Source organism: Molossus molossus, unplaced genomic scaffold (assembly GCF_014108415.1).
Source record: "Molossus molossus isolate mMolMol1 unplaced genomic scaffold, mMolMol1.p scaffold_m16_p_4, whole genome shotgun sequence".
NCBI classification, from domain to species: Eukaryota; Metazoa; Chordata; class Mammalia; order Chiroptera; family Molossidae; genus Molossus; species Molossus molossus.
The window spans coordinates 85,004,914-85,031,657 of NW_023425377.1; the positions used below are offsets into that span (position 1 = coordinate 85,004,914).

Below are 26,744 nucleotides of genomic sequence, written 5' to 3' on the forward strand. Positions count from 1 at the left end.
TCATAGAAGCATCACAAAATATAGTAACAAGAGGGCCCATGGTGATAGAAGCCAACTGTACCCAGAGTCTGGCTCGTGCATGTAGGGCCTTCCAGACCGCGCAGTCTCTGTGTTAATCCATACCAGGTACTTAGACACCTTCGTGTACACTCCAGGCAGATTCTTCAGGCCACAGCCCACTCCCCAGCTGACAATGCCCAGCTGGTACCATGTTTTATTGTCAATTTTCTGGCAAACCAGAGGCCCCCCACTGTCACCCTAGAAGAGAAAAGTTGTTTGGGAATGACAGGGACAGTAAAAAGTTACTTCTGTAGACTCTTGAGGTATAAGCACCTGGTACAAGGCCAAAATCACTCATGGTGTCTTTTGATGAGCAGACATTTTAAAGTTTGATTAGAATCTCCAACTTTGCTTCATGGGGGAGTTTTATTGAACATTAAAAGAAGATCTAATACCCATTCTTCTCAAACTATTCCACAAAATCTAAAAAGATGGGAGACTTCCTATCTCACTTTATGAGGCCAGCATAATCCTAATTCCAAAACCGGATAAAGACACTACAAACAAAGAAAACTACAGGCCAGTATACCTGATGAATACAGATGCCAAAATCCTTAACAAAATTTTAGTAAATTGGATCAGAAATACATCAAAAATTCTATCCACCATGACCAAGTAGGATTTATCCCAGGGATGCAGGGCTGGTACAATATTCCCAAATCAATAAATGTGATACACCACATAAATAAAATAAAAAATAAAAACCATATGATCATATCAATAGATGCTGAAAAAGCATTAAACAAAATCCAGCACCCATTTCTGATCAAAATTCTCAGCAATGTGGGAATAGAGGGATCATATCTCAATATAATAAAGGCCATATATGAAAAACCTACAGCCAATATCATACTTAATGGGCAAAAATTAAAAACATTTCCCTTAAGAATGGGTACAAGACAGGGATGCCCACTTTCACCACTCGATTTTAACACAGTATTGGAAGTCTTAGTCACAGCAATTAGAAAAGATGAAAAAATAAAAGGGATCCAAATTGGAAAGGAGGAAGTGAAACTGTCATTATTTGCAGATGACATTATATTGTACATAGAAAACCCTAAAGACTCCATCAGAAATCTACTAGACTCCATAAATGAATTTGGCAAAGTAGCAGGGTACAAAATTAACGTCAAGAAATCGATGGCATTCTTATACACCAAAAATGAACTCACAGAAAGAGAAACCAAAAAAACAATCCCATTTACCATTGCGGCAAAAAAATCAAGATACCTAGGAATAAACTTAACCAAAGAAGTGAAGGATCTCTTCACAGAAAACTACAGGTCATTGAAAAAAAGAAGTAGCAAAAGATATTAAAAAGTGGAAGCATATACTTTGTTCGTGGATTGGAATAATTAACATCATTAAAATGTCCATACTACCCAAAGCTAAATATAGATTCAATGCAATCCTCATCAAAATACCAATGATATACTTCACAGAACTAGAACAAATAATCCAAAAGTTTATATGGAACCAAAAAAGACCCCGAATAGCCACAGCAATCTTGAAAAAGAAGAACAAAGTAGACATCAGGTTATACTAAGAAGCCACTGTAATCAAAACAGCCTGGTACTGGCACAAGCACAGGCACATAGATCAATGGAACAGAACAGAGAACCCAGAAATGGACCTAAGACAATATGCTCAATTAATATTTGACAAAGGTGGCAAGAGCATACAATGGAGTCAAGACAGCCTCTTTAATAAATGGTGTGGGGAAAATTGGACAGCGACATGCAAAAAATGAAGACAGAACACCAACTTACACCATACACAAGAATAAACTCTAAATGGATAAAAGACTTAAATGTGACTCATGATTCCATAAAAATCCTAGAAGAAAATGCAGGCAACAAAATTTCAGACATCATATGCAGCAGAATTTTCACTGCTACATCACCTAAGGCAAGAGAAACAAAGGAAAAAAATGAACACATGGGACTACATCAAACTAAAAAGCTTCTGTGCAGCAAAAGAAACAACCATCAAAATGGAAAGGGAACCCAGTATATGGGAGAGCATCATTGCCAATGATGCAACAGATAAGGGGTTAATTTTCAAAATATATAGAGTACTCACACACCTCAACAAAAGGAAGACAAAGGACCTAAAGAGACACCTCTCCAAACAGGACATACAAATGGCCAAGAGACATATGAAAAAATGCTCAACATCACTAATCATCAGAGAGATGCAAATTAAAACAACAATGAGGTATCACTTTACACCTGTCAGAATGGCCGCCATCAGTAAATCATTAAACAACAAGTGTTGGCGAGGGTGTGGAGAAAAGGGGACTCTAGTACACTACTGGTGGGAATGCAGACTGGTGCAGCCACTATGGAAAACACTGTGGTGTTACCTCAAAAACTTAAAAATTGAACTTCCATTTGATCCAGTGATCCCACTTCTAGGGATATATCCTAAGAATCCTGAAACACCAATCAGAAAGAATATATGTATCCCCATTTTTATAGCAGCACTATTTACAATAGCTAAGATCTGGAAACAGCCCAAGTACCCATCAGTAGATAAGTGGATAAAAAAGCTGTGGTACATATACACAGTGGAGTACTATGTGGCTGTAAGAAAGAAAGATCTCTTATCCTTTGAGATGACATGGAGGGACCTGGAGAGTATTATCCTAAGTGAAACAAGCCAAGCAGAGAAAGACAAATATCACATTATCTCACTTATTTCTGGAATATAATGAACTAAACAAACTGATGAACAAAATAGACCCAGAGACATAGAAGTAGGGTACAGACTGACATTCCTCAGAACGGGGGATAAACCACAGAACTTATATGCATGTATGCATAACCGATGGACATAGACAACAAAACTGGGGACAGGGTGGCGGGTATAGGGAGGAGCGAGTCAATGGGGAGAAAAAGAAAAAAAACATCTGTAACAAAAATAAATTAATAAAAAAAAGAAAAAGAAAAAGGAAAAGGAAAAAATCTCCAATTCCCTGGCTGTGCTCCCGGATCTGTGACTGTTAGAAAGGGTGGTACACAATTGGTCAAACGCAATGATGATGAATGACGCTTTGGTCAAAAAAGGGGTATATGTCACCATCCTCATTCAGTTGTGTGAATTTATTTTGATGGACAAAGAAGTGATTTTCTTCCATGTGACCTCTAAGCACTTTTGTTTTTTCAATTGTCCCCCTGCCTTTTTATTCCAAATCCACTTTCAGCCTGCCCATGTTGTTTTTTCTGGATTATTTCACAGCAAAATGTGAAAACACAAACACAACAATTCATTATGCCCCATAATAGGTCATTAGTGGTTGAATACAACAGGCATACACACTGATGTATATATGAAATTCAAAAAATACAAAATGTTATATTGTAATTATAAGTGATTTATAAATTTTAAAACATCATGAAAAAGATTGCCAAGTAAGCACAGAAAAATGAAATAGACACTATTGTCTTGAAAATTGAGGCCTACAACACCTTTTAATGCCCCCAAACCTTTCAGACCACTTTTAAAATTCTATTATGTATCTTTAATCAGAAAACTCAGACATGGAAAAGCAACACTAAGAATACCCATAATTATATAACTGATTAAATGTATACATAGAAACTCATAATTGTGCATAAAAAATATGTATCAGGTAGGATACAGGTGCTATAGCAATGGTTTCTCTGAGGAGTGAACAGAACAGTATAAAAGGTATACTGAACACCATCTATAGCACTTGAATTGTCTTTACCACATACTTAGATAAGTGAAATAAACAACATTTCCAATTCCAACCATGCAGAAGAAACTCCTTATTCAAATATAACTTTCCACATCCTTATGTATGCAAATATGCAAACATCATTATTTTACAGAAGGATCAGGCATTACATATTGTTTCACAGCTTACAAAGGTTTATCTTTGAAAATCTTAAGTGACATAAAACAGTTGAAAAGGAGTACCATTCAGTAAAATGCCCCAAATCCTAATACAAAACCAATAACTAACAAATAAACAAACAAAAAAACAGGGCATGCATTTGATTTCTTTTAACCAGAATGTTCTCATGAACAAGTTGCTGTATACCTCAACTTACTTGGAACCAAACTGTCCTTTACCAAATTCCTTGAAGTCATTGGAAAATCCCATGACCTTTCTTTAAAATGAATTGCAATTATTTCTCTGGAGAAGCAAGGATCTACATGAAAGATGTCAGATAGAACACCTTAGACTTAAGAACTTAAATTGGGAAACAAACACAGACCTTGGTTCAAATCCCACAGTGAAGCTTTAGCTGAGAGAATGTGAAAATGTTCTTCAGACCGATCGGCAGCTGAGACCCATCCCCAGCAGCATAAGCAGAGGCTGATCAGGAGCGGTGCCCCAGCCCAAGCAGCAGCACTACTCGGGCAGCTGAGACCTGCCCTTGACAACTACAGCAGTGAATTTGGAGTGGAGCCACTCCCCCAGTAGCAGCAAAAGCCTGGGAGTGGAGCATCTTCAGCCCCCAACAGCAGCAGAGGATTGGGAGCTGAGAATACCCTCTGGCAACAGCAACAGCAGTAGCAGTTCAAACTGGGAGCTGACACTCCCTCCCAGCAGCAACTGATCAGGAGCTGAGGCCCACCAGGCAGCAGTGTACCCCAGCAGCACACCAGCTGGACCCACACACCCTAGCAGCGTTCCAGTAGGATCCACACACCCCAGCAGGATTACAGTGGAACCTACACACCTTAGCAGCACACTAGCAAAACCCGTGTATCCCAGAAGAACACCAGTGAAACCCATGCACCCCGGGCACCAGCAGCACAGATTGGCAGCTGAGACCCATCCCCAGTAGCATTAGCAGAGGAAAATCAGGAGTGGTGTCCCAGCCCAAGCAGCAGCAAGTCTCAAGCAGCCAAGACCTGCATGACAAACCAATACCAGCTGCCAGTTATTAATACTACAGGACCCACAGTGCCTAGGCAAGAGGCACCATACACCAAAACAGTCCTGGATACACAGTGGCCTTATTTGACACACACCAATCTGCCTACACATTCCAACATCCCTCACCAGTCCTAGAACTACGAGACTGCTCAAATGGTGAGACAAAGAAACAAACACTTAAATGAAAGAAAAGGTGGAATCACCAAAAAAAGAACATGAAATGAAAGAAGGCAATTTGTCAGATAAAGAATTCAAAGCAATGATTATAAGGCTGCTCAAACAATTTGGTGAGAACTACAAGGAACTTAATAAGAATTATGAAGAACTCAGTGGGAACTACATCAGCTTAAAAAAAGAGGCAAAAGCTATGCATAAAAATCAAGAGGAAATAAAGAATGACATAGCTGTTATGAAAAATACCTTAGAAGGATTCAATAGTAAATTTTAAAAAGCTGAAGACGGAATCAGTGAGTTAGAAGACAAGAATAGAAAAAAAACACCCAAATAGAACAGCAAATGGGAAGAAAAATTAAAAAGCAGGAGGAGAGTTTAAGGGAGCTTTGGGACAATACAAAATGTAACAACATTCGCATTATAGGGGTGCCAGAAGGAGAAGAATTGGAGAAAGGAATAGAGAACCTGTTTGAAGAAATAATGACAGAAAACTTCCCTAAATTGGTGAAGGAAAAAGTCACACAAGTTCGGAAACACAGAAAGTCCCAAGCAAGAGGAACCCAAAAAGAGCCACAGCTAGACACATCATAATTAAATTGACAAACATTAAAGACAAAGAAAGAATCTTAAAGGAAGCAAGAGAGAGACAGAAAGTTACCTACAAGAGAGCTCCCAATAGACTGTCAGCTGATTTCTCAATAGAAACACTGCAGGCCAGAAGAGAGTGGCATGAAGTATACAAAGTAATGAAAGACAAGGGTCTGAATCCAAGATACTCTATCCAGAGAAGCTATCATTAAAAATTGAAGAAGAGCCCTGGCCGGTTTGGCTCAGCGGTTAGAGCGTCGGCCTGCGGTCCTGAGAGACCCGGGTTCGGTTCCCGCTAAGGGCGCATACCTCGGTTGCAGTTTGTCCCCGGCCCTGGTCGGTTGTGCGGGTGGCAGCCACTCGATGTGTTCCTTTCACATCGATGTTTCTCTCTCTCTCTGTTCCTCTCTCTCCCTCCCACTCTACCTGAACAAAAAATGGAAAAATGTCCTCGGGTGAGGATAAAAAAAAAAAAAAAAAAAAAAAAAAAAATTGAAGAAGAAATGATGAGCTTCACAGACAAAAAAAAGGCTAAAGGAATTTACCACCATCAACACTGCAGGAAATGCTGAATGTTGTCACTGTTGGAAGAAGAAGAAGAAGAAGAAGAGGAGGAGGAGGAGGAGGAGGAGGAGGAGGAGGAGGAGGAGGAAGAAACAGAGAGAGAAAGAGGAACACAGGCATAAAATAAAAATGGCAACTAATAAGTATTTATCAATAATAACCTTAAATGTAAATGGCTTAAATGCTCCAATCAAAAGACATAGGGTAGCTAGCTGACTGAATAAGAAAACATGACCCACATATATGCTGTCTACAAGAGACACACCTCACAACAAAAGACTCACACAGGATGAAAGTGAAAGGATGGAAAAAAATTTTCCAAGCAAATGGAAATGAAAAAAAGCTGGTATGGTAATATTAATATCTGATAAGATAGACTTCAAAGTGAGGGCCACAGTAAGGGACAAAAAGATCACGACGTAATATTAAAAGGATCAATCCAACAAGAGGATATAATCCTGGTAAACATATATGCACTCAATATGGGAACACCAAAATATATTTTAAAACTTCTGGAGGACTTCAAGGGAGAGATCAATAGCAATATAATCATAGTGGGTGACTTTAACACCCCACTGATACCACTGAATAGATCTTCTAGACAAAAAATTAACTAAGACATAGAGTCCTTAAAAGACGAAATAGATCAGTTGGACTTCATTGATATTTACAAAACATTGCACCCTAAAGCTGAAGAATATACATTCTTTTCAAGTGCACATGGGACATTCTTGAATACAGATCACATGTGAGAACACAAAGTAAGTCTCTACAAATTCAAGAAGATTGAAATCATATCAAGCATCTTCTCAGATCACAATGGCATGAAACTAGAAGTCAATTACAATAAAAATACAAAAACATTCAAACACTTGGAGGCTAAATAGCATGTTATTAAACAATGAGTGGGTTACCAAGGAGATCAAAGAAGAAATTAAAAACTTCCTGGAAACCAATGAAAATGAACACATAACAACACAAAATCTATGGGATGCAGCAAAAGCAGTCCTGAGAGGAAAGTTCAAAGCACTACAGGCCTACCTCAAGAAACAAGAAATTTTCCTAGTTGACTTTCCTAGTAGAAGGAAAGAAATAGTAAAGATCAGAGCAGAAATGAATGACATAGAGACAAAAAACAAACAAACAACTCAAAAGATCAATGAAACAAAGAGCTGGTTCTTTGAAAAGATAAACAGATTGATGGACCCTTAGCCAGACTCACCAAGAAACAAAAAGAGAGGATCCAAATAAATAAAATCAGAAATGACAGAGGAGAAGTAACAACTGACACCACAGAAATACAAAGAATCATTAACAAATACTATGAACAATTATATGGCAACAAATTCAACAATCTAAGTGAAATGGACAAATTTCAAAACACATAGTCTCCCAAAACTGGACTGGGAAGAGATAGAAAACTTGAACAGACCAATAACAATTAAGGAAATTGAAGATGTAATCAAGACTCTCTCAGCAAACAAAAGCCCAGGCCTGGATGGCTTCACGAGGAAGTTTTACTGAACATTCAAAGATCTAACACCCGTACTTCTCAGACTATTCCAAGAAGAAGAAAGACTTCCAAACTCATTTTATGAGGCCAGCATAGTCCTAATTCTAAAACCAGATAAAGACACTATGAAGAAAGAAAACTACAGGCCAATATCCCTGATGAACACAGATGACAAAATCCTTAACAAAATATTAGCAAATTGGATCCAGCAATACATCAAAAAAATTATTCACCATGACCAAGTGGGATTCATCCCAGGGATGTAAGGTTGGTACAATATTCACAAATCAATAAATGTGATAACACCACATAAACAAAATGAAAAATAAAAACTCTGTAATCTTATCAATAGATGCAGAAAAAGCATTCGACAAAATCCAGCACCCATCTCTGATAAAAACACTCAACAATCTGGGAATAGAAGGATCATATCTTGACATAATAGAGGCCATATGTAAAAATCCTGCAACTGTGCTGGCTGGTTTGGTTCAGTAGTTAGAGCATTGGCCTGCAGTCCCAAGAGACCCAGGTTTGGTTCCCACTAAGGGCATGTACCTCGGTTGCAGTTTGTCCCTGGCCCTGGTTGGGTTGTGCAGGTGGCAGCCACTCAATGTGTCCCTTTCATGTTGATGTTTCTCTCTCTCTCTCTCTTTTCCTCTCACTCCCTCCCACTCTATCTGAACAAAAAAATAGAAAAATGTCCTCAGGTGAGGATAAAAAAATAATAATAATAGTAAAAAACCTGAATCCAACATCATACTCAAAGGGCAAAAACTTATAGCATTTCCCTCAAGATCAGGATAAAGACAGGGATGTCCACTTTTGCCACTCTTATTTAACATAGTACTGGAAGTCTTAGCCACAGCAATTAGACATAAAGAAAAAATAAAAAGAATCCAAATTGAAAAGGAGGAAGTGAAACTGTCATTATTCACAGATGACATGATATTGTACATAGAAAAACCCTAAATACTCTATCAAAAATCTACTAGATTTAATAAATGAATTTGGCAAAGTAGCAAGATACAAAATCAATGTCAAAAAATTGATGGCATTCTTATATACCAACAATGAACTCAGAAAGAAAAACTAAAAAAAAATTTTGCCATTGTGGCAAAAAAATTTAAGATATATAGGAATAAACTTAACCAAAGAAGTAAAGGACCTCTTCACAGAAAACTATAGGTTATTGAAAAAAGAAATAAAGAAAGATATAATAAGGGGAAGTATACACTGTTTTCATGGATTGGAAGAATTAACATCACTAAAATGACCATAATATTGAAAGCAATCTATAGATTCAATGCAATCCTCATCAAAATACCAATGGCATATTTCACAGATCTAGAACAAATACTCCAAAAGTTTATATGGAACAAAACAACAACAACAACAACAAAAAACACACAAATAGCCACAGCAATCTTAAAAAAGAAGAACAAAGTAGGAGGGATCACAATACTGGATAGCAGGTTATACTACAAAGCCGCTGTAATCAAAACAGCCTGGTACTAGCACAAGAACAGGCATATAGATAAATGCAAAGGAACAGAGAACCTAGAAATTGACCCAAGACAACATGCTCAATTAATATTTCACAAAGGCAGCTAGAGCATACAGTGGAGTCAAGACAGCCTCTTCAATAAATGGTGTTAGGAAAATTGGACAGGTACATGCAAAAAAATGAAACTAGACCACCAACTCACATCATACACAAATATAAACTCAAAATGGATAAAAGACTTAAATGTGACCTGTGAATCCATAAAAATCCTGGAAGAAAATGTAGGCAACAAAATTTTAGACATCATACGCAGCAGAATTTTCATTGATGCAACTCCTAAGGCAAGAGAAAACAGATGAAAAAACAAACACATGGGACTACATCAAACTAAAAAGCTTCTGCACAGCAAAAGAAACAACCATCAAAATGGAAAGGGAACCCACTGTATGGGAGAACATAATTGCCAAGGATACATCAGATAAGAGGTGAATTTCCAAAATATATAGAGTATTCATAAAACTCAACAAAAGGAAGACAAAGAACCCAATTAAAAAATGGGCAGATGACCTAGAGATACCTCTCCAAATAGGACATGCAAATGGCCAAGAGACATATGAAAAAATGCACGCATCACTAATCATCAGAGAGATACAAATTGAAACAACAATGAGGTATCACCTCACACCTGTCAGAATAGTTGCCATCAACAAATCATCAAACAACAAGTGCTAGCAAGAGTGTGGAGAAAAGGGGACTCGAGTACACTGCTGGTAGGAATGCAGACTGGTGCAGTGACTATGAAGACAATATTGTGTTACCTCAAAAAGTTACAAATTGATCTGCCATTTGACCCAGTGATCCCACTTCTAGGAATATATTCTAAGAAGCCTGAAATACCAATCAGGAACATTACATATACCCCTATGTTCATAGTAGCACTATTTCCAACTGCTAAGATCTGGAGACAGCCCAAGTGTCCATCAATAGATGAGTGAATAAAAGAGTTGGGGTACATATACACAATGGAACACTATGCAGCTTTAAGAAAGAAAGATCTCGAGGGATCGAAAAATGGCGGCGGAGTGAACGGAAGCTACACAGACCGTCTCCCAGAACCAAACTGGAATTACAACTATAACACAGACAAATCAATGGGAAAAAGCAACAGAAGAGCAGCTTGCGAGGACCATATAATGAGGGACACTGACTCCATCCCGGTAGGCTTGGGAAAGCACAGGACGGGGGCTGGGAGCCCACGGTAGGCAACTCCGCAGCGGCCTTAGCTGGGAGCGGTGCCCTCGGGTTACATCCCAGGTGGCTCCACAGCGCAGAGCCGGGACAGAGGCTAAAATAGCAACAGCCACTCACCTTGGGCTCCGGCAGAGGGAGGGCAGACTGGACTGGAACTGTGTCGGGACACTCGGGATTTGTAGGGCACCCAGAGCATTTGCTGAGTGCCAGCCACGCAGGAAGGTGGCCACATTGCTCCTTCCCAGGGCTCTGGGGAGAGGCAGCAGCCCCTCCCTCGGAGATCCAACCCCACATTGTGGGCCATTGAAGTGCTAATTGAGGCTCATTAACAACCAGCACCTGCCCCACCCTCATGAAATCCCCTTGTGCTGGCACCTGAGGGAGTTTTTCAATCAATTGACAACCAAAAACTCATCAAGTCACCTGGACTGCTAGCCTCCAGGCAAAAAGCTAGATAATAACAGTACCTTTCCTGGGCTGGCAACTTTAACCAGGAAAGTAAGATTTGACAGTGGTGTTTAACGTGGGTCCTCCCTGCCTCATCCAAACACAGGAGAGGGAGCCACAAACAGCAGAACACCAACACCCACAGGGAAAACTTGACAGGCTCCAAATCCCACAGTGATAGCCAAAATGTTGAAACACAGAAACAGAAGCCAAATGAAAGAGCAAGAGACCTCCACTGAAGATGAGATCAATGTGGAGCAGTTAGGCAAGTAAACAGAGCTAGAATTCAGAGCCATGATCTTGAGGAAGCTCAAGAGCATGAGTAAGGACATAGAGACACTGAAAATAAGCCAAGTGGAAATTAAAAACCATCAAGAATGTCCTCAGATAAATGCAAAAATGTCCTCGGGTGAGAATTAAATAAACAAACAAACAAGAACCATGTTGGCGAGGATGTGATGAAATGGAAACCCTTTTGCATCATTAATGGCTCTACCTGAAGATAAAAACCATCAAGAAGAGATAAAAAATGACATATCAGAAATGAAAAATACATTGAAAGGTTTAAAAAGCAGAGTAGAGGAAGCTGAGGACCAGATCAGTGAATTAGAAGACAGGGTAGAAAAAAATCAACCAATCAGGAAAACAAAAGGAAAAAACTATTAAAAAACAGGAAGACAGCTTAAGAGAACCGTGGGACAACTGGAAACGTAATAATATTCTCATCATAGGAGTCCCCGAAGAAGAAGAAAATGAGCAAGGTATAGAGAATATATTCAAAAAAATAGTGAAAGAAAACTTCCCTAATTCGGTGAAGGAAGAAGGTTTTCAAGTTCAAGAAGCACAGAGAGTTCCAAGTAAGAAGAACCCAAACAGGCCCACACCAAGACACATAGTAATTAAAATGCCACAAATTAAAGACAAAGAGAGAATCCTAAAAACAGCAAGGGATAAGCAACAGGTTACCTACAAAGGAAACCCCATAAGGCTCTCAGCTGACTTCTCACAAGAAATACTACAGGCCAGAAGGGAATGGATGGAAGTAATCAAAGTCATGAAAAACAAGAATCTGAATCCAAGACTACTCTACCCAGCAAGGCTATCATTCAAAATAGAAGGTCAAATAAAGAGCTTCCCAGACAAAAAAAAAGGCTAAGGGAATACATTCACACCAAATCAGCACTGCAAGAAATGTTAAAAGGACTGCTGTAATTAGCAGTAGAAATGGGAAGAAAAATATAACCACACTAAACAAAAATGGCAATAAATAAGTACATATCAATAATCACCTTAAATGTAAATGGATTGAATGCTCCCATAAAAACACACAGAGTAGCTGATTGGATAAGAAAGCATGACTCATCTATATGTTGTTTACCAGAGACCTATCTCACAACAAAAGACTCACATAGGTTGAAAGTGAAGGGATAAAAAAAAATTTTCCAAGCAAATGGAAGGCAAAAAAAAGCTGGGGTAGCAATTCTCATATCTGATAAAATAGATTTCAAAATGAAGACCAGAACTAGAGACAAAGAAGGCCACTACATAATATTGAAAGGATCTATCCAACAGGAAGATATAACTTTGATAAACATATATGCACCCAATTTAGGAGCACCAAAATATATTAAAAATCTTCTGGAGGACTTCCAAGGAGAAATTGACAACAATACAATCCTAGCAGGGGACTTCAACACCCCGTTGACAGCACAGGATAGATCCTTTACGCAAAATATTAGCAAGGAAACAGAGACTCTAAATGATGCACTAGACCAAATGGATTTAATAGATATCTACAGAGAATTACACCCCAAAACTACAGAATACACATTCTTCTCAAGTGCACATGGGACATTCTCAAAGATAGACTACATGATAGGACACAAACTAAATCTCTACAAGTTCAAGAAGATTGAAATCATATCAAGCATCTTCTCAGATCACAATGGCATGAAACTAGAAATCAATTGCAACAAGAACATGCAAAGACATTTCAACACATGAAGGCTAAATAGCATGTTATTAAACAATGAATGGGTCACCGAGAAGATCAAGGAAGAAATTAAAAACTTCTTGGAAACCAATGAAAATGAACACACAAGAACACAAAATCTATGGGATGAGCGAAAGCAGTTCCGAGAGGGAAGTTCATAGCACTACAGGCCTACCTCAAAAAACAAGAAAAATTTCTAATTGACTGTCTAACATCACAATGTAAAGAATTAGAAAGCAAACAAAAAGAAAACGCCAGAGCAAGTAGAAGTAAGAAAATAGTAAAGATCAGAGCAGAAATAAATGACATAGAGACCAAAAAACCAATTCAAAGGATCAATGAAACAAAGAGCTGGTTTTTGAAAAGATAAACAAGATTGATGGACCCTTAGCTAGACACACCAAGAAACAAAGAGAGAGAACCCAAATACACAAAATCAGAAATGAAAGAGGAGAAGTAACAAACAACACCACGGAAATACAAAAGATCGTTAACAACTACTATGAACAACTATATGGCAACAAATTCGAACATCTAAGCAAAATGGACAAATTTTTAGAAACACACAGACTCCCAAAACTGGACCCGGAAGAGATAGAAAACTTGAACAGACCAAAAACAACTAAGGAAATTGAAGAGGTAATCAAGACTCTCCCAGCAAACGAAAGCCCAGGCCCAGATGGCTTCACGGGGGAGTTTTACCGAACATTCAAAAAAGAACTAACACCAATTCTCCACAAACTATTTCAAAAAATTCAAGAAGAAGGAAGACTTCCAAACACGTTCTACGAGGCCAGCATAATTCTAATTCCAAAACCAGAAAAAGACACTACGAAGAAAGAAAACTACAGGCCAATATCCCTGATGAACATAGACGCCATAATCCTGAACAAAATATTAGCAAATCGGATCCAGAAATACATCAAAAAAATTATTCACCATGACCAAGTGGGATTCATCCCAGGGATGAAAGGCTGCTACAATATTCGCAAATCAATAAATGTGATACACCACATAAACAAAATGAAGAATAAAAACCACATGATCATATCAATAGATGCTGAAAAAGCATTCAACAAAATCCAGCATCCATTTCTGATAAAAACGCTCAGCAATGTGGGGATAGAGGGATCATATCTCGACATAATAAAGGCCATATATGAAAGACCTACAGCCAACATCATACTCAATGGACAGAAACTAAAAACATTTCCATTAAGAACAGGAACAAGACAGGGATGTCCACTTTCGCCACTCTTATTTAACATTGTACTGGAATTCTTAGCAACAACAATCAGACATGAAGAAAAAATAAAAGGGATCCAAATTGGAAATGAGGAAGTGAAACTATCATTATTTGCAGATGACATGATATTATACATAGAAAACCCTAAAGACTTCATCAAAAATCTACTAGACTTAATAAATGAATTTGGCGAAGTAGCAGGATACAAAATTAACGTCAAGAAATCGACAGCATTCTTGTACACCAATGATGAACTCACAGAAAGAGAAACTAAAAAAACAATCCCATTTACCATCGCGCCAAAATAATTAAGATACCTAGGAATAAACTTAACCAAACAAGTAAAGCACCTATTTGCAGAAAACTACAGGTCATTGAAAAAAGAAATAGAGGAAGATATAAAAAAGTGGAAGCACATACCTTGTTCATGGATTGGAAGAATTAACATCATTAAAATGTCCATACTACCCAAAGCAATCTATAGATTAAATGCAATCCCCATCAAAATACCAACGACATATTTCATAGAACTAGAACAAATACTTCAAAAGTTCATATGGAACCAAAAAAGACCCCAAATAGCCACAACAATCTTGAAAAAGAAGAACAAAGTAGGTGGGATCACAATACCAGATATCAGGTTATACTACAAAGCGACTGTAACCAAAACAGCCTGTTACTGGCACAAGAACAGGCATATAGACCAGTGGAACAGAACTGAAAACCCAGAAATGGACCCAAAGCAATACGCTCAATTAATATTTGACAAAGGTGCCAAGAGCATACAGTGGAGTAAAGACAGCCTCTTTAATAAATGGTGTTGGGAAAATTGGACAGCTACATGCAAAAAAATGAAACTAGACCATCAACTTACACCATACACAAAAATAAACTCAAAATGGATAAAAGACTTAAATGTGACCCGTGAATCCATAAAAATTCTAGAAGAAAATGTAGGCAACAAAATTTTGGACATCATACGCAGCAGAATTTTCACTGATACATCACCTAAGGCAACAGAAACAAAGGAAAAAATGAACACATGGGACTACATCAAACTAAAAAGCTTCTGCGCAGCAAAGGAAACAACCATCAAAATGGAAAGGGAACCCACTGTATGGGAGAGCATCATTGCCAATGATGTATCAGATAAGGGGTTAATTTCCGATACATATAGAGTGCTCATACAACTAAACAAAAGGAAGACAAAGAACACAATTAAAAAATGGGCAGAGGAGCTGAATAGACACCTCTCCAAACAGGACATACAAATGGCCAAGAGACATATGAAGAAATGCTCAACATCACTAATCATCAGAGAGATGCAAATTAAAACAACAATGAGGTATCACCTCACACCTGTCAGAATGGCCGCCATCAACAAATCATCAAACAACAAGTGTTGGCGAGGGTGTGGAGAAAAGGGAACTCTAATACACTGCTGGTGGGAATGCAGACTGGTGCAGCTGCTACGGAAAACAATATGGTGTTACCTCAAAAAATTAAAAATTGAACTTCCATTTGACCCAGTGATCCCACTGCTAGGAATATACCCTAAGAAGCCCGAAACACCAATCAGGAAGAATATATGTACCCCCATGTTCATAGCAGCACTATTTACAATAGCTAAGATCTGGAAACAGCCCAAGTGTCCATCAGTAGATGAATGGATAAAAAAGCTGTGGTACATATACACAATGGAGTACTATGCAGCGGTAAGAAAGAAAGATCTCTTATCCTTTGAGACGACATGGAGGGACCTGGAAAGTATTATCCTAAGTGAAATAAACCAAGCAGAAAAAGACAAATACCACATGATCTCACTTATATACGGAATATAATGAACATAATAGTCTGAGGAATACAGTAGACCCAGAAACATCGAAGTAGGGCACAGACTGACATCCCTCAGAAGAGGGGTTGGGGGGGTGGGAAGAGATACACCACAGAACTTATATGCATGTATGCATGACCAATGAACATGGACGACTAAGCCGGGGACGGGGTGGGGGTAGGGTGGGGATGGGGGTGCCAATGGGGTAAAAAAGGTAATATCTGTAAGAAAACAATAAATAAAAAATTAAAAAAAAAAATGAAAGATCTCTTATCCTTTGAGACAACATGGAGGGACCTGGAGAGTATTATGCTAAGTGAAAGCCAATCAGAGAAAGACAATTATCACATGATCTCACTTGTTTCTGGTATATAATGAACAAAACAAACTGATGAACAAAATAGACTCAGTGACATAGTAGTAGGACACAGACTGACAAACCTCAGAAGGGGGGAGGGGGGAGGAGGGAAGGGAAGAGATAAAACACAGAACTTATATGCAGGTATGCATAACCATGAACATGGACAACAATGCTAGGGACAGGTGCGGAGGCAGGATCAGGAGGGGTCAATGGAGGTAAAAAAAGAAACATTTGAAACAAAAATGAATTAATTTTAAAAATTATATAAAAAAGAAGAAAAGAAAATGTTCTGCAGTGTTTTAAGGCATGCTTTCTATGCACAGCTCTCCCAGGACGGCTTTGTGAATGGAAGAGAATGACAGGTGTGTAGCACTAAGCCCCGCCCTGATACATTGCCAGCCTGGACTCAGGGGTAGCTCCCAGCACCTTGGTGGTTGTTGAGCACCCAAAATCTGGGCACTGCCAGGCTGGGGTTGGAGCCCGTTTCTACTGGAACCCCAAGATAACTCTAAGCCCAGAAGTCAGCGTGCCTTTGTGGGCATTCTGGGTCTGCCATTTACCTTGCTGGTGTACCCTCCACAAAGCTCTCTGCTTCTCTGATCCTCAGTTTCCCCATATGAAATAGGCCTGCTTCCTAGGGCTACTGCATACCCCTTTCATGTATTTGTGGAAGTGGTTAGTATGCTACTGAGCAGGTGTAAGAGATGGTGGTGGAAACATGATATTCTCAGCATTGACTATGACCCTCCGCTACCGTGCACTGTTCTAAGTGCATTTGTCCATTGACTCAATTTCCACAACAGTTCCAAAAGGTGGGAAATCTTAGTATTCCCATTTTACAGATGATGGCGTCTGAAAAGGCACAGGCACAGAGGGAAGTCAAGGCCGTCAGTACAGAAGCCAGGAGAGAAGCAGGGAAGCCTGCACCCTAACCACTGCCCTGCACAGCATCTCGACGGGGTTAATAGCATCTCTCCCAAATTCCTGTCCACTCAGAACCTCAGGCTGCGACTTATTTAGAAATAGGACCTTTGCCGATGTAAGTAGTTTAATTAAGATGAAGTCCTACTCAATTAGTGTGGGCCCTGGTCCAACAATATCCTTTTAAGAGAAAACAGAAGAGACACACACACAGGGAAGAAGCCATGTGAAGATGGACGCAGAGGTTGGAGTGATGCACCTGTAAGCTAAGGAACGCTAAGGACTGCCATCAACCACCAGAAGCCAGAAAAGGTGAGGAAGGATCCTGCCCTGGAGCCTCCTAGGGGAGCATGACCCTGCTGGTACTTGATTTTGGACTCCTGGCCTCAAGAACTGTGAGAGAATACATTTCTGTTGTTTCAATGCACCCTGTTTGTGGCTACCTGATACAGCAGCCTTAGGAAGCCTATCCAGAGGAGGACGAGGGGAGCCAACTATCCTGGAGAGGTCGGCCAGCCCTCTGTGGCAGCCCTTCCCCCAGCAAAGGACAAGCTTCATTACCTGGCAGGCATCCTTCCCACCTTGGGGATTCCCAGCACACAGCATGTTCTTGGTGACCAGAGGCATAATGTGGAAGCACGTTCTCCATTTGACCAGCTTGATATTGACTTTCTGCAGGTCTTCATGTACAGCTTGCAGAGGAACTGACCCAAAGAAGAAGCAGAGGGGGGAGGACTCTGAGCTCACAGTGGTCACTTTGAGTGGCTGCAACCAACAGACATCATGTCTTTTCACCTCAATGACAAGGGAACTTTCCTATGGTCCAGAGAACAAGCCACATTTGGGCTGAATAAGGAGGGAATGAGATAGATGGACAGGAGACTCACAAGCCCACCCTCTCTTAATCTAGAAGTCCCCATAACCAGACCTCTGCAGGGTTTCAACCTGAGTGCACCATACTCTTGTTCTGCAGAAACAGCTAGGCTCCACCTAGTGTCCTAAAAAGATGTTTCTTTTAAATTCACAAGATGTAAAGAGAACCTACAGTGACACGTTCTGTCCTGGGGTCCACAAGACATAAAGGTGAGCTTGAATTGTGTCAGGGCCGTTGAGTAGTTCACTGCCAATGGAGGAGGTGAGCCCAACACCTAGAATGTTCACTCCCCAAGAGGAGGATAGTTTTGTCTTTGTGCAGTACTGCTGAATCCCTAGAGCCTAGAACACTGCTTGGATCATAGAGGAGGTTCAATGAATACGTGCTGGAGGAAGCATGAGGAACTCAAGGTTAAGAAGGTGGCCCTTTTCGAAGCTCATGATAAACCTCTAAGGGCAGTTCCCACTGAGGAATTCGAACATAGCTCTGAGCTGTGGGACCACGTGGGAATCCATGGACAGCCGTCTGAGTGCCTGCTTGGATAATAGCACTGACGGGAATATGTTTGATTTTTTCTCTGCTCTGTTGATTATAAGGCAAAAACACATGTACTAAGATGAAGGACAAGAGGTCAGCGTGTTGAGTGTTGGCGGGGGAAAGCGGTGAGAGGAGTTTGCAGGGTGACTGTGTAAGGACAAGTTCGCAGTGTATCCCCTTCTCCTCGGCCTGTGGTTTTTGGATATTTCCCACAGAGCCTTTACCCCAGGTGAGCAGAACTGACATGGTCAGTTCCAACAGAACTGCTCTGATGACATTGGTATGGGTTTCCAGGAGTTCAGTCTATTTTGCCACCTCTTTACCCATTGATGTATCCCTCAAAATTTCTCCAAGTCTCCTCTCAGACTCTGAAAACGTCTGCCTGGGTTATGTCTTAGGCCCTGTTCAAGGTCATATTCCACAATATGGACATAATACTTGCTCCAGGGACCCAGAAAGGCCTGGGAAGGACAGTCCCCATGCTAAGTGAGGAGAAGGAACATCATGGAACCTTAAATGAGAACTTAATGTCCCCAAATCCACAAGGCAGACTTCCCAGGGCCAACAGAGCCTCCCGCTTTGTGCTTCTCATTTAGAAACATCAACCAGGGTGCCACTTACCCCCACCCCCACCATTGGATTGGGCTATAGGAACTCACTAGTAATGCCCCATCCAGTCACCCAGCAGTTTCTCCATCTCTGTATGTCAGTGACCTCTGAAAGGCAGATGGGGGCTGTGGTGACACTGAAGTTAAATGGGGATTTGAGCAGGAGTAAAGCAATGTCGTTATCCAAGAGCCAGCTGTCAAAATAGGGGTGGATAATTAGCTTGTCCACTTTCATCTTGGTCAAGTTCTTGGTGATAAGGTTTCTGTCATCCTGTATGATCTCCAAGGTAGATCTCATTTCAAAATAAAAGGAGAGAGAACAAAAAAAAAGGTAAGTGTTGAAAGAGCTAAAGGTGAGCTTCACGAGAAAATAATCCCAACAGTCTGAGGCTGTGACCCTGAGAGTTGGGGAGAGGCAGCACCTGGGCCATGCCCCTGGCACAGAGCCAGGCCAAGGGCCCTGACTGGGCAGGAGGAGGCAGACGTGAGTTCCAGCTCTGTCCTGTTGGCAACAGCTTTTGGCCTAAAGGCCTCAGGCTTGGGCAACTTCATTTGTACATTTCATCAGTGAATGTCTGGGAAGCCATGCTATGCACAAGTAATAGAGGGAATTCACCCTGATTTGCAAGAAGGGCTGGGCTAGCAATCTAACAAACACCTGGGAAGTTTCTCACAACTACTGATTGGAGGACTCAGGCTAAGACGGAAGCTTCTGCCATGCGGCCAGGCCTGACGCCCTGCCCAGGGTTCTCATCCCTTCCTTGTAGGAGTCTCCCACTCTGTGGTCACTGTCACCTGCAATGTACCCGAGTGTGAGCAAATGCTTAGGAAAGTACTTTGCAGAGGTTTGGACCAGGATTACATGCACTTGGCAAGATGCTGAGAAGCCCAAGGAACATTTGTTCTGCCATTTGGGTCCTAAACAACAAGAAGGAGAGCCGCGTCTCTCCCACCTGCAAAGGGTGATACTCAGCCAGCCGGGCATTAGGCCTCCTGGTACGTTGTTCTATGGCTGATACATCTGGATGGAGGTTCCAGGAAAACAATAAGCATGTAGGGGCCAATAATCTACCACACTGGTTTAAAAAGAAGTCTGTTTGCAATACTTACTTAGTTTTGTTTATGAAGCAATGGGAGGCAGATAGAACCCACCACTCACTGAGAATTGATCCTCCGCAGAGATGTCTCCCTTGGTATAAAATATTCACCTGCCATGGGAACTCGGTAATGCTTGCAGGCTCCCCGCCCAGGATTTTCAAAATGTTTGATTTCTCAGATTTGGTAATTATTGTTTGACCACATGTCACTAAAAGCAGAAAGAAGGAAGAGAAAAGAGAGCCAGGGCCCAACAGTCAAGGTTGGTTGGCTTGGAAGAGACTTAGGACAGTGCCTCCTTTTCCTCCCCTCTCCCCCCAACGACCCCGGCACACAGATAGCAGTGGCTTAGCCAGCTAACACCAGGTGGGGGACCCATCAGACAGAAGTGTCCCCAGCTGCCAAGGGCACCACAGTTGTGAGACTGTGCCTGTGGGGTACAACAGCTGCTGCCTTCACCGTAGCTTATCTTCTTGGGAGTGTCTCCCACTGAGGGCCTTTGGGGAGGAGACCCAACCACAAGCCTGTTGCCCCCGGGAAGGAAGCTCAAGTGGGAACATTTCTTTCCTTGAAGTTAGGCCTCACTGTCCTCTGAAAAACAGGGCCTTTGTTATTGTCTTGGTGTAGAACATAAAATGCTTCTCCTCAGCTCTGCAAGGGCCTCTCCTAGTAGAGGACACAGACACCAGAAATGTTACAGCGAAGGGAAATTGACCAGCCGCTCCGTCCTCACTGGGTCCTCTCTGGGTTTCTTATTGTGGTTGGTGATACCGTCCTTCACTCAGGTTTAATTCTAGAGATCATGCCAGTGTCACCCTGAGAGGATAAAAGTTGGGCATTTCCTACGCAGCAGGATTACTTTGACTTCTTTCAAAGTCTTTCAAATGTTATGAGTCATGAGAAAAAGAAACATCATAAAATCTAAACTGTTGAAACTTGCTATTTGCCAGGCGTCATCCTGTTTTCTCTAAACAATTAAAATATCACGTTAACCCCATGAGATAACTGAATGTATCACTGCCGTTTGGAAGGGGAGACAAGAGGCACGTTTAAGATTAGGGTATCTGGCTGAGACCCAACAGCTCACACAGGACTGAGCTGAAATGTGAAATGAGGCGGTCTGGCTCCCGAGTCTGTTCTCATACCCACGGGGCCAACTGCTTCTAAGTGCTAACCAGGTTTGTCCACGGGGAGAAGGCAATGACATTAAACCATTCACAGGAGAGATTAGTATGAAAGGAATATGATTCAAACCATCTCCACACTACACATCACCACCACCCACATGTTACTATCACCACACAGCACAACACCACACAACCCCACATCACACAACTACCACCACACATCTCTACACCACAACATCCCATCACCACACATCCCCACACCACAACATCCCATCACCACACATCTCTACACCACAACATCCCATCATCACACATCTCTACACCACAACATCCCATCACCACACATCCCCACACCACAATATCCCATCATCACACATCTCTACACCACAACATCCCATCATCACACATCTCTACACCAAAACATCCCATCACCACACATCCCCACACCACAACATCCCATCCCCACACATCCCCACATCACACATCCCCACCCACATGTTACTATCACCACACAGCACAACACCACACAACTCCATACCACACAACTACCACCACACATTCCCACACCACAACATCCCATCACCACAATCCCATACCCCACTCCACCACAACTCATCTCCACACAACACAACCCCATCATCATACATCCCTACACCATACTACCAAACCATCACACATTCCCAAACTATACAACCACCACCATAGAACCCCAAACCACAAAACCCCACACCACACATCTCCACACCAACACCAACAACCCCATCACAACACATCGCCACTCCACACACCACATCACATATCCACACACCTTATGACCCCACACCACACATCTCCACACCATACATCTCCACACCACACAACCTCACACAACACAACCACCACAACACAATCCCACACCACACATCCCCACTCCACACACCATACCACACATCCTCACACCACACAAACAGCATCACATGTTTCCACCAGGTCACCACCATCACACCACACATCAGTAACCACCACATTGACTACCACATGCCGCCAACACTAGCTATTACCAGCACAGCTGCTGCCTATCTCTGCCTTTGAGTTGCTCTCCTCCAACATCCTACCTGCTTCCTCCTTCCGCAGGCTCTTCCTCAGGCCTCTGCCAGAATGTCAGGCCCCTCCCTGGCCAGTCTCGCCCCTCCCTGCCTTGTTAATTCCTGGGTGTGCTCACATCTTCCCTCAGCTACTAAACCCTTTTAGAAATCTTACTTGCCCTTCAAGAGCACCTCAGTATCTTTCTTATCCTATCCCCTACCTTCCCCTCAGAACACTAGCAAGAGTAATTAAGCATTTGTGAGACTACTAGTTTAAGGTCTATCTCCCCCATTTAATTGTAATCTCTATGCAGGCAGAAACCTTGGGTGGCTAATTTTTATAGCATCATCACCCACCTTAGAAACTGGCACCTTGTAGAAACCCAATGCATATTTACTGAACAAATGGTTGGATGGATGGACAAGTGGGATGGGAGATGAAGATCAATGTCAACAGTAAAATCCTACCAATGACCTGTACAAGTGATCAGGGGATTGAGGACCTTCCGTTCAAAGATGCTAATGCCCCCAGACCCATGGAAGCAGCTGCTCTTTGAGTTCCTAAATCAGGAAGCCTGGGTTGGGGCAAGAGTAAGTGGCCCATGGAGGTGGTCTTATTTGAAGATAGAAAAAGAGAATCAGTAGCTGGTGCCCAGGAATATCTAAAACACTGTGCTTTTCAGTTCAAAATGGTTAGGGGGAAATATTTTTACTTAAATTATATCAATACAAAACGTAAGGATCTTTATTAAATTTTTATATGTAAATGTTGAAGAACATTTTAGCCTTCTCGTTCTTCACCTTAAGAGGTCTGAGATTTCAGCTGCACCGTTCCTCACGCTGTGGGGATGCTGAGGTCAGGCTGCCTGTGCCAGGCAGGCTGAAGTGGGGATGTATTTACAGGAGAAGTCTTATGTGAGTTCAAACGTTCTTTCATATTTTTGTGTTGAACATCTCAATTTTGTTGAAAATAGCATGGAATTGGGGATGACCTGGAAAATGGGTGAACCATGGTTGTGAATTTTAGGAGAGTCCCTGGGAGCCCAAGGAACTTCCACATATATTCTGTACACAGAGAACCAAATGAATTCTTGGGTCCACCAGCACCACAGAGCAAAGCTTTTTGTGGGGGAGTTCAGAGATACTCCCCTGCAAATCCTGCTGGATGAAATGACTTTAGGCTCTAGGTTTTTTCCAAATGACTGATCTCAACCCAGAGATCTGGTAATCTTATGAAGATAGGAAGGTCTCATTTTAGCTCTTGGGTCCGGAGTGGATTGTCTTTCCCGGCACTACTGGGGTGTCTCAGAAATTCTCTTTTTCCACAGAGATTCTATCAACATGTGATTGATTGAGAGAGAAATAGAGCCTGACTGGAGACAGAAATCAAGTCTACAGAAGGCATGTGGTATGGGCATGAAGAGACGCTTCCTTTGTTTGTCCTAGCTGGCCGGACACCTGGCCAAGAGGGAAAGGGTGTGGGATTTGGAGTCAGAAGTTCTGAGTTGGCTCCACTGTCTGCTCCCTGTAAGATTTGGAGCCACTAACGTAACCTCTCTGAGCTTCCGTGTTCTCATCTCTAGTACACAGAGAGGTATTCACACAGCCTCTGCACATTTTTTTTTAATGTAACATTGCTTTAGAGGGATAGCATTGGGCTTCATTCTCGTCTGCACCAAGGAGAAATAAATCTTTCCTTTTTGAAGAGCTTTGCCCAAGACTCTTGCTTCAATCTGGGGTCATCTCTGGGCAAAATGTCCCTGATAGAACACACTTGTTTATTGTCTTCCAACAACAGTGGCCATTCCTTCCAAATTCTTTGGCTGAATCCTTTTCCTCTTCCAAAAATCCAAGTCCTCCTCTCTCAGAGGACTTCTCTCTTGTTATCCCAGCCATCACTTCAAATGTCATCTTTATACAAATGGCCTCACATGTGTCCCTCTCAGACCTCTCCACTGAGCTCCTAACCCACTAACCAACCGCCCTACTCCATGTCTTATAACAATGTCTATGACACATTGCAAAATATGGCCCAGATCAAATCACTGACTACCTGGCCCCACTCCACATCTGTGTTCTTACAATCCTTCCACAATTCAATACATGGTGCCCACATCCATCTGTTTGCTTAGGCAAGAAAAGCATCTAGAAGTTATCCTTGACTATTCTTCTCTTGCCTCCCACATCCAATGAATGCATTTCAAGTCGAGTCAAACCCTTCTCTCCATCCTCACTGCTACAAACCCACCTAGGCCACCATCCTCTCATGCCCACCAACTCCCTCCCTTTTTCCACTCTTGTCCCTGAATGGTCTGTCCTCTGTAGCAGCCAGAGAATCTTTCTAAATCACCTCTTATTTCTCACTTTCCTCACTTATTTCTCCAGTGGCTTCTCATCATAACCAGAATGAAATACAAGGTCCTGACTGTGCCTCTATGGGGCTCAGCATGATCCAGACCCTAATGACCTCTCTGAGCCCATCTTTCTCCAGTGCCCCCTGCCCATTGGCTCTGCCCCAGCTACACAGACCTGCCTGCCTCTAAAACCTAACCGAGCTCATTCATCACTCAGGGACTTTGCACTTGCTGTCACTCCTGCTTGGAAATACGTCATCTTCTCATCAGGTGGGTGTCAACCCATATCTCGTCATCTTAGGAAGGCTTTCTGTGCCCAGCTACTAGGGCAGTCTCAACAACACCTGCAGACCTTGCACCACACTTGCCTATTTTGTCTGCTTCATACCACTTACCCGGAGCTGAAATGAACGTATTTATTGACTCATTATTCATTCAATATATCCTTCCCTTTAGGTAGTAAAACTGTGTAAGGGTAAGAAATGAGTATGTCATTCTCTGTTATAAACCCAGCTCCTAAAACAGCTTCTGGCACGTGGTTTGATATTTGTCAACCAACAAGCTGAACGTAATGCAAGCCTCCATAAATTCTCAGGACCCAGGGAGATGAAGCCATGGTGGGTATTAATACACTGCCTTCATTATAGTTCTATCATGTTATGGTTTTGTATTTGACAAGCTAGTCTCCACAGGAGCCTTCAGACTGTTTCAAAGAGAAAGTAGGAGGGAAATACCTTTTTAGGATCACCCATGGCCTTACAGCTGCAGGACTATGGCAAGGTGGCATCTCCAGCTTGACAGCCGGTTACCCCCTTGAAGGATTTGCTTACATTGGCCATTCACTCTGGAAAACTCTACTTAACATAGGTGATAAACACACACAGACACACACACACACACACACTCACTCACATACTGGGATCGTCCACATATAACTGTAAAGTTGGGGTGTTGTGGGAACAATGATCTGAAAGGCCTGTCCAGGTACCCCCACACACATTGCATTCACCTGAGCAGCTTACTAAATGTGCAGTTCTACCTTGGCTGGTGTTGCTCAGGGGTTGGAACATCGGCCTGCACAATGAAGGGTCTCGGGTTCAATCTCCGTCAAGGGCGCTTACTTGGGTTGCAAGTTTGATCCTGGCCCCAGGTGGGGTGAGAGCAAGAGGCAACCAATATACACGTCTCTCTCATATCAATCTTTCTCCCCCCCCCCCGGCCCTTCCAATCTCTCTAAAATCAATGGGAAAATAATATATATTTATACAAATACAGTACAGTCCCTCAGATTCAACCCAGAACTACAGATCGACATGCCAGGACTTGACAGTATGAACAAAAGCTCCCTAGTGATTCCCCTGCGCTGGGAGGCAGACATAAGAACACCACAAGAGACCTACATGCCAGGGAGCCGTGTGCCCAGGGCAGCAGCAGGGCAACAGGCAGCAGAAACACCGCTCTCCCATCCTCCATCCTGTCCTTGGCCATGGGTCTCCGCTCAAGCCAGTGGAGAGACTTGCACTGAGTCTGTGCACAGCAGTGCAGGGGCTGAGCCGGGCTGTGATCTGTGCTCCCTATCTCACAACCCAGCCTGACACCAAGGTCACAATAGGGCACTGGGTGGAGCTGGCATGGTTCAGACAAAGCAACCGGCTGGTGTTCTGGCCAGGAACTTGATGGGTTCCATGAGCCAGTCCTCTGGGATGTGGAGGTC

The 26,744-nt window shown here is 42.0% G+C and overlaps 1 protein-coding gene across 1 annotated transcript; it reads right to left on the minus strand.

Annotated features, from left to right (window-relative positions):
• Nucleotides 1-26,518, minus strand: LOC118643928 (serine protease 52-like). Its single transcript, XM_036282251.1, has 5 exons — nucleotides 26,431-26,518; nucleotides 20,501-20,696; nucleotides 19,442-19,683; nucleotides 17,933-18,075; nucleotides 1-258 (listed from the first exon to the last, which is right to left on the minus strand). The coding sequence occupies exons 1-5, from the start codon at nucleotides 26,516-26,518 to the stop codon at nucleotides 1-3; spliced, it is 927 nt and encodes a 308-aa protein (XP_036138144.1).
• Between the last annotated feature and the right edge of the window lie 226 nt (nucleotides 26,519-26,744).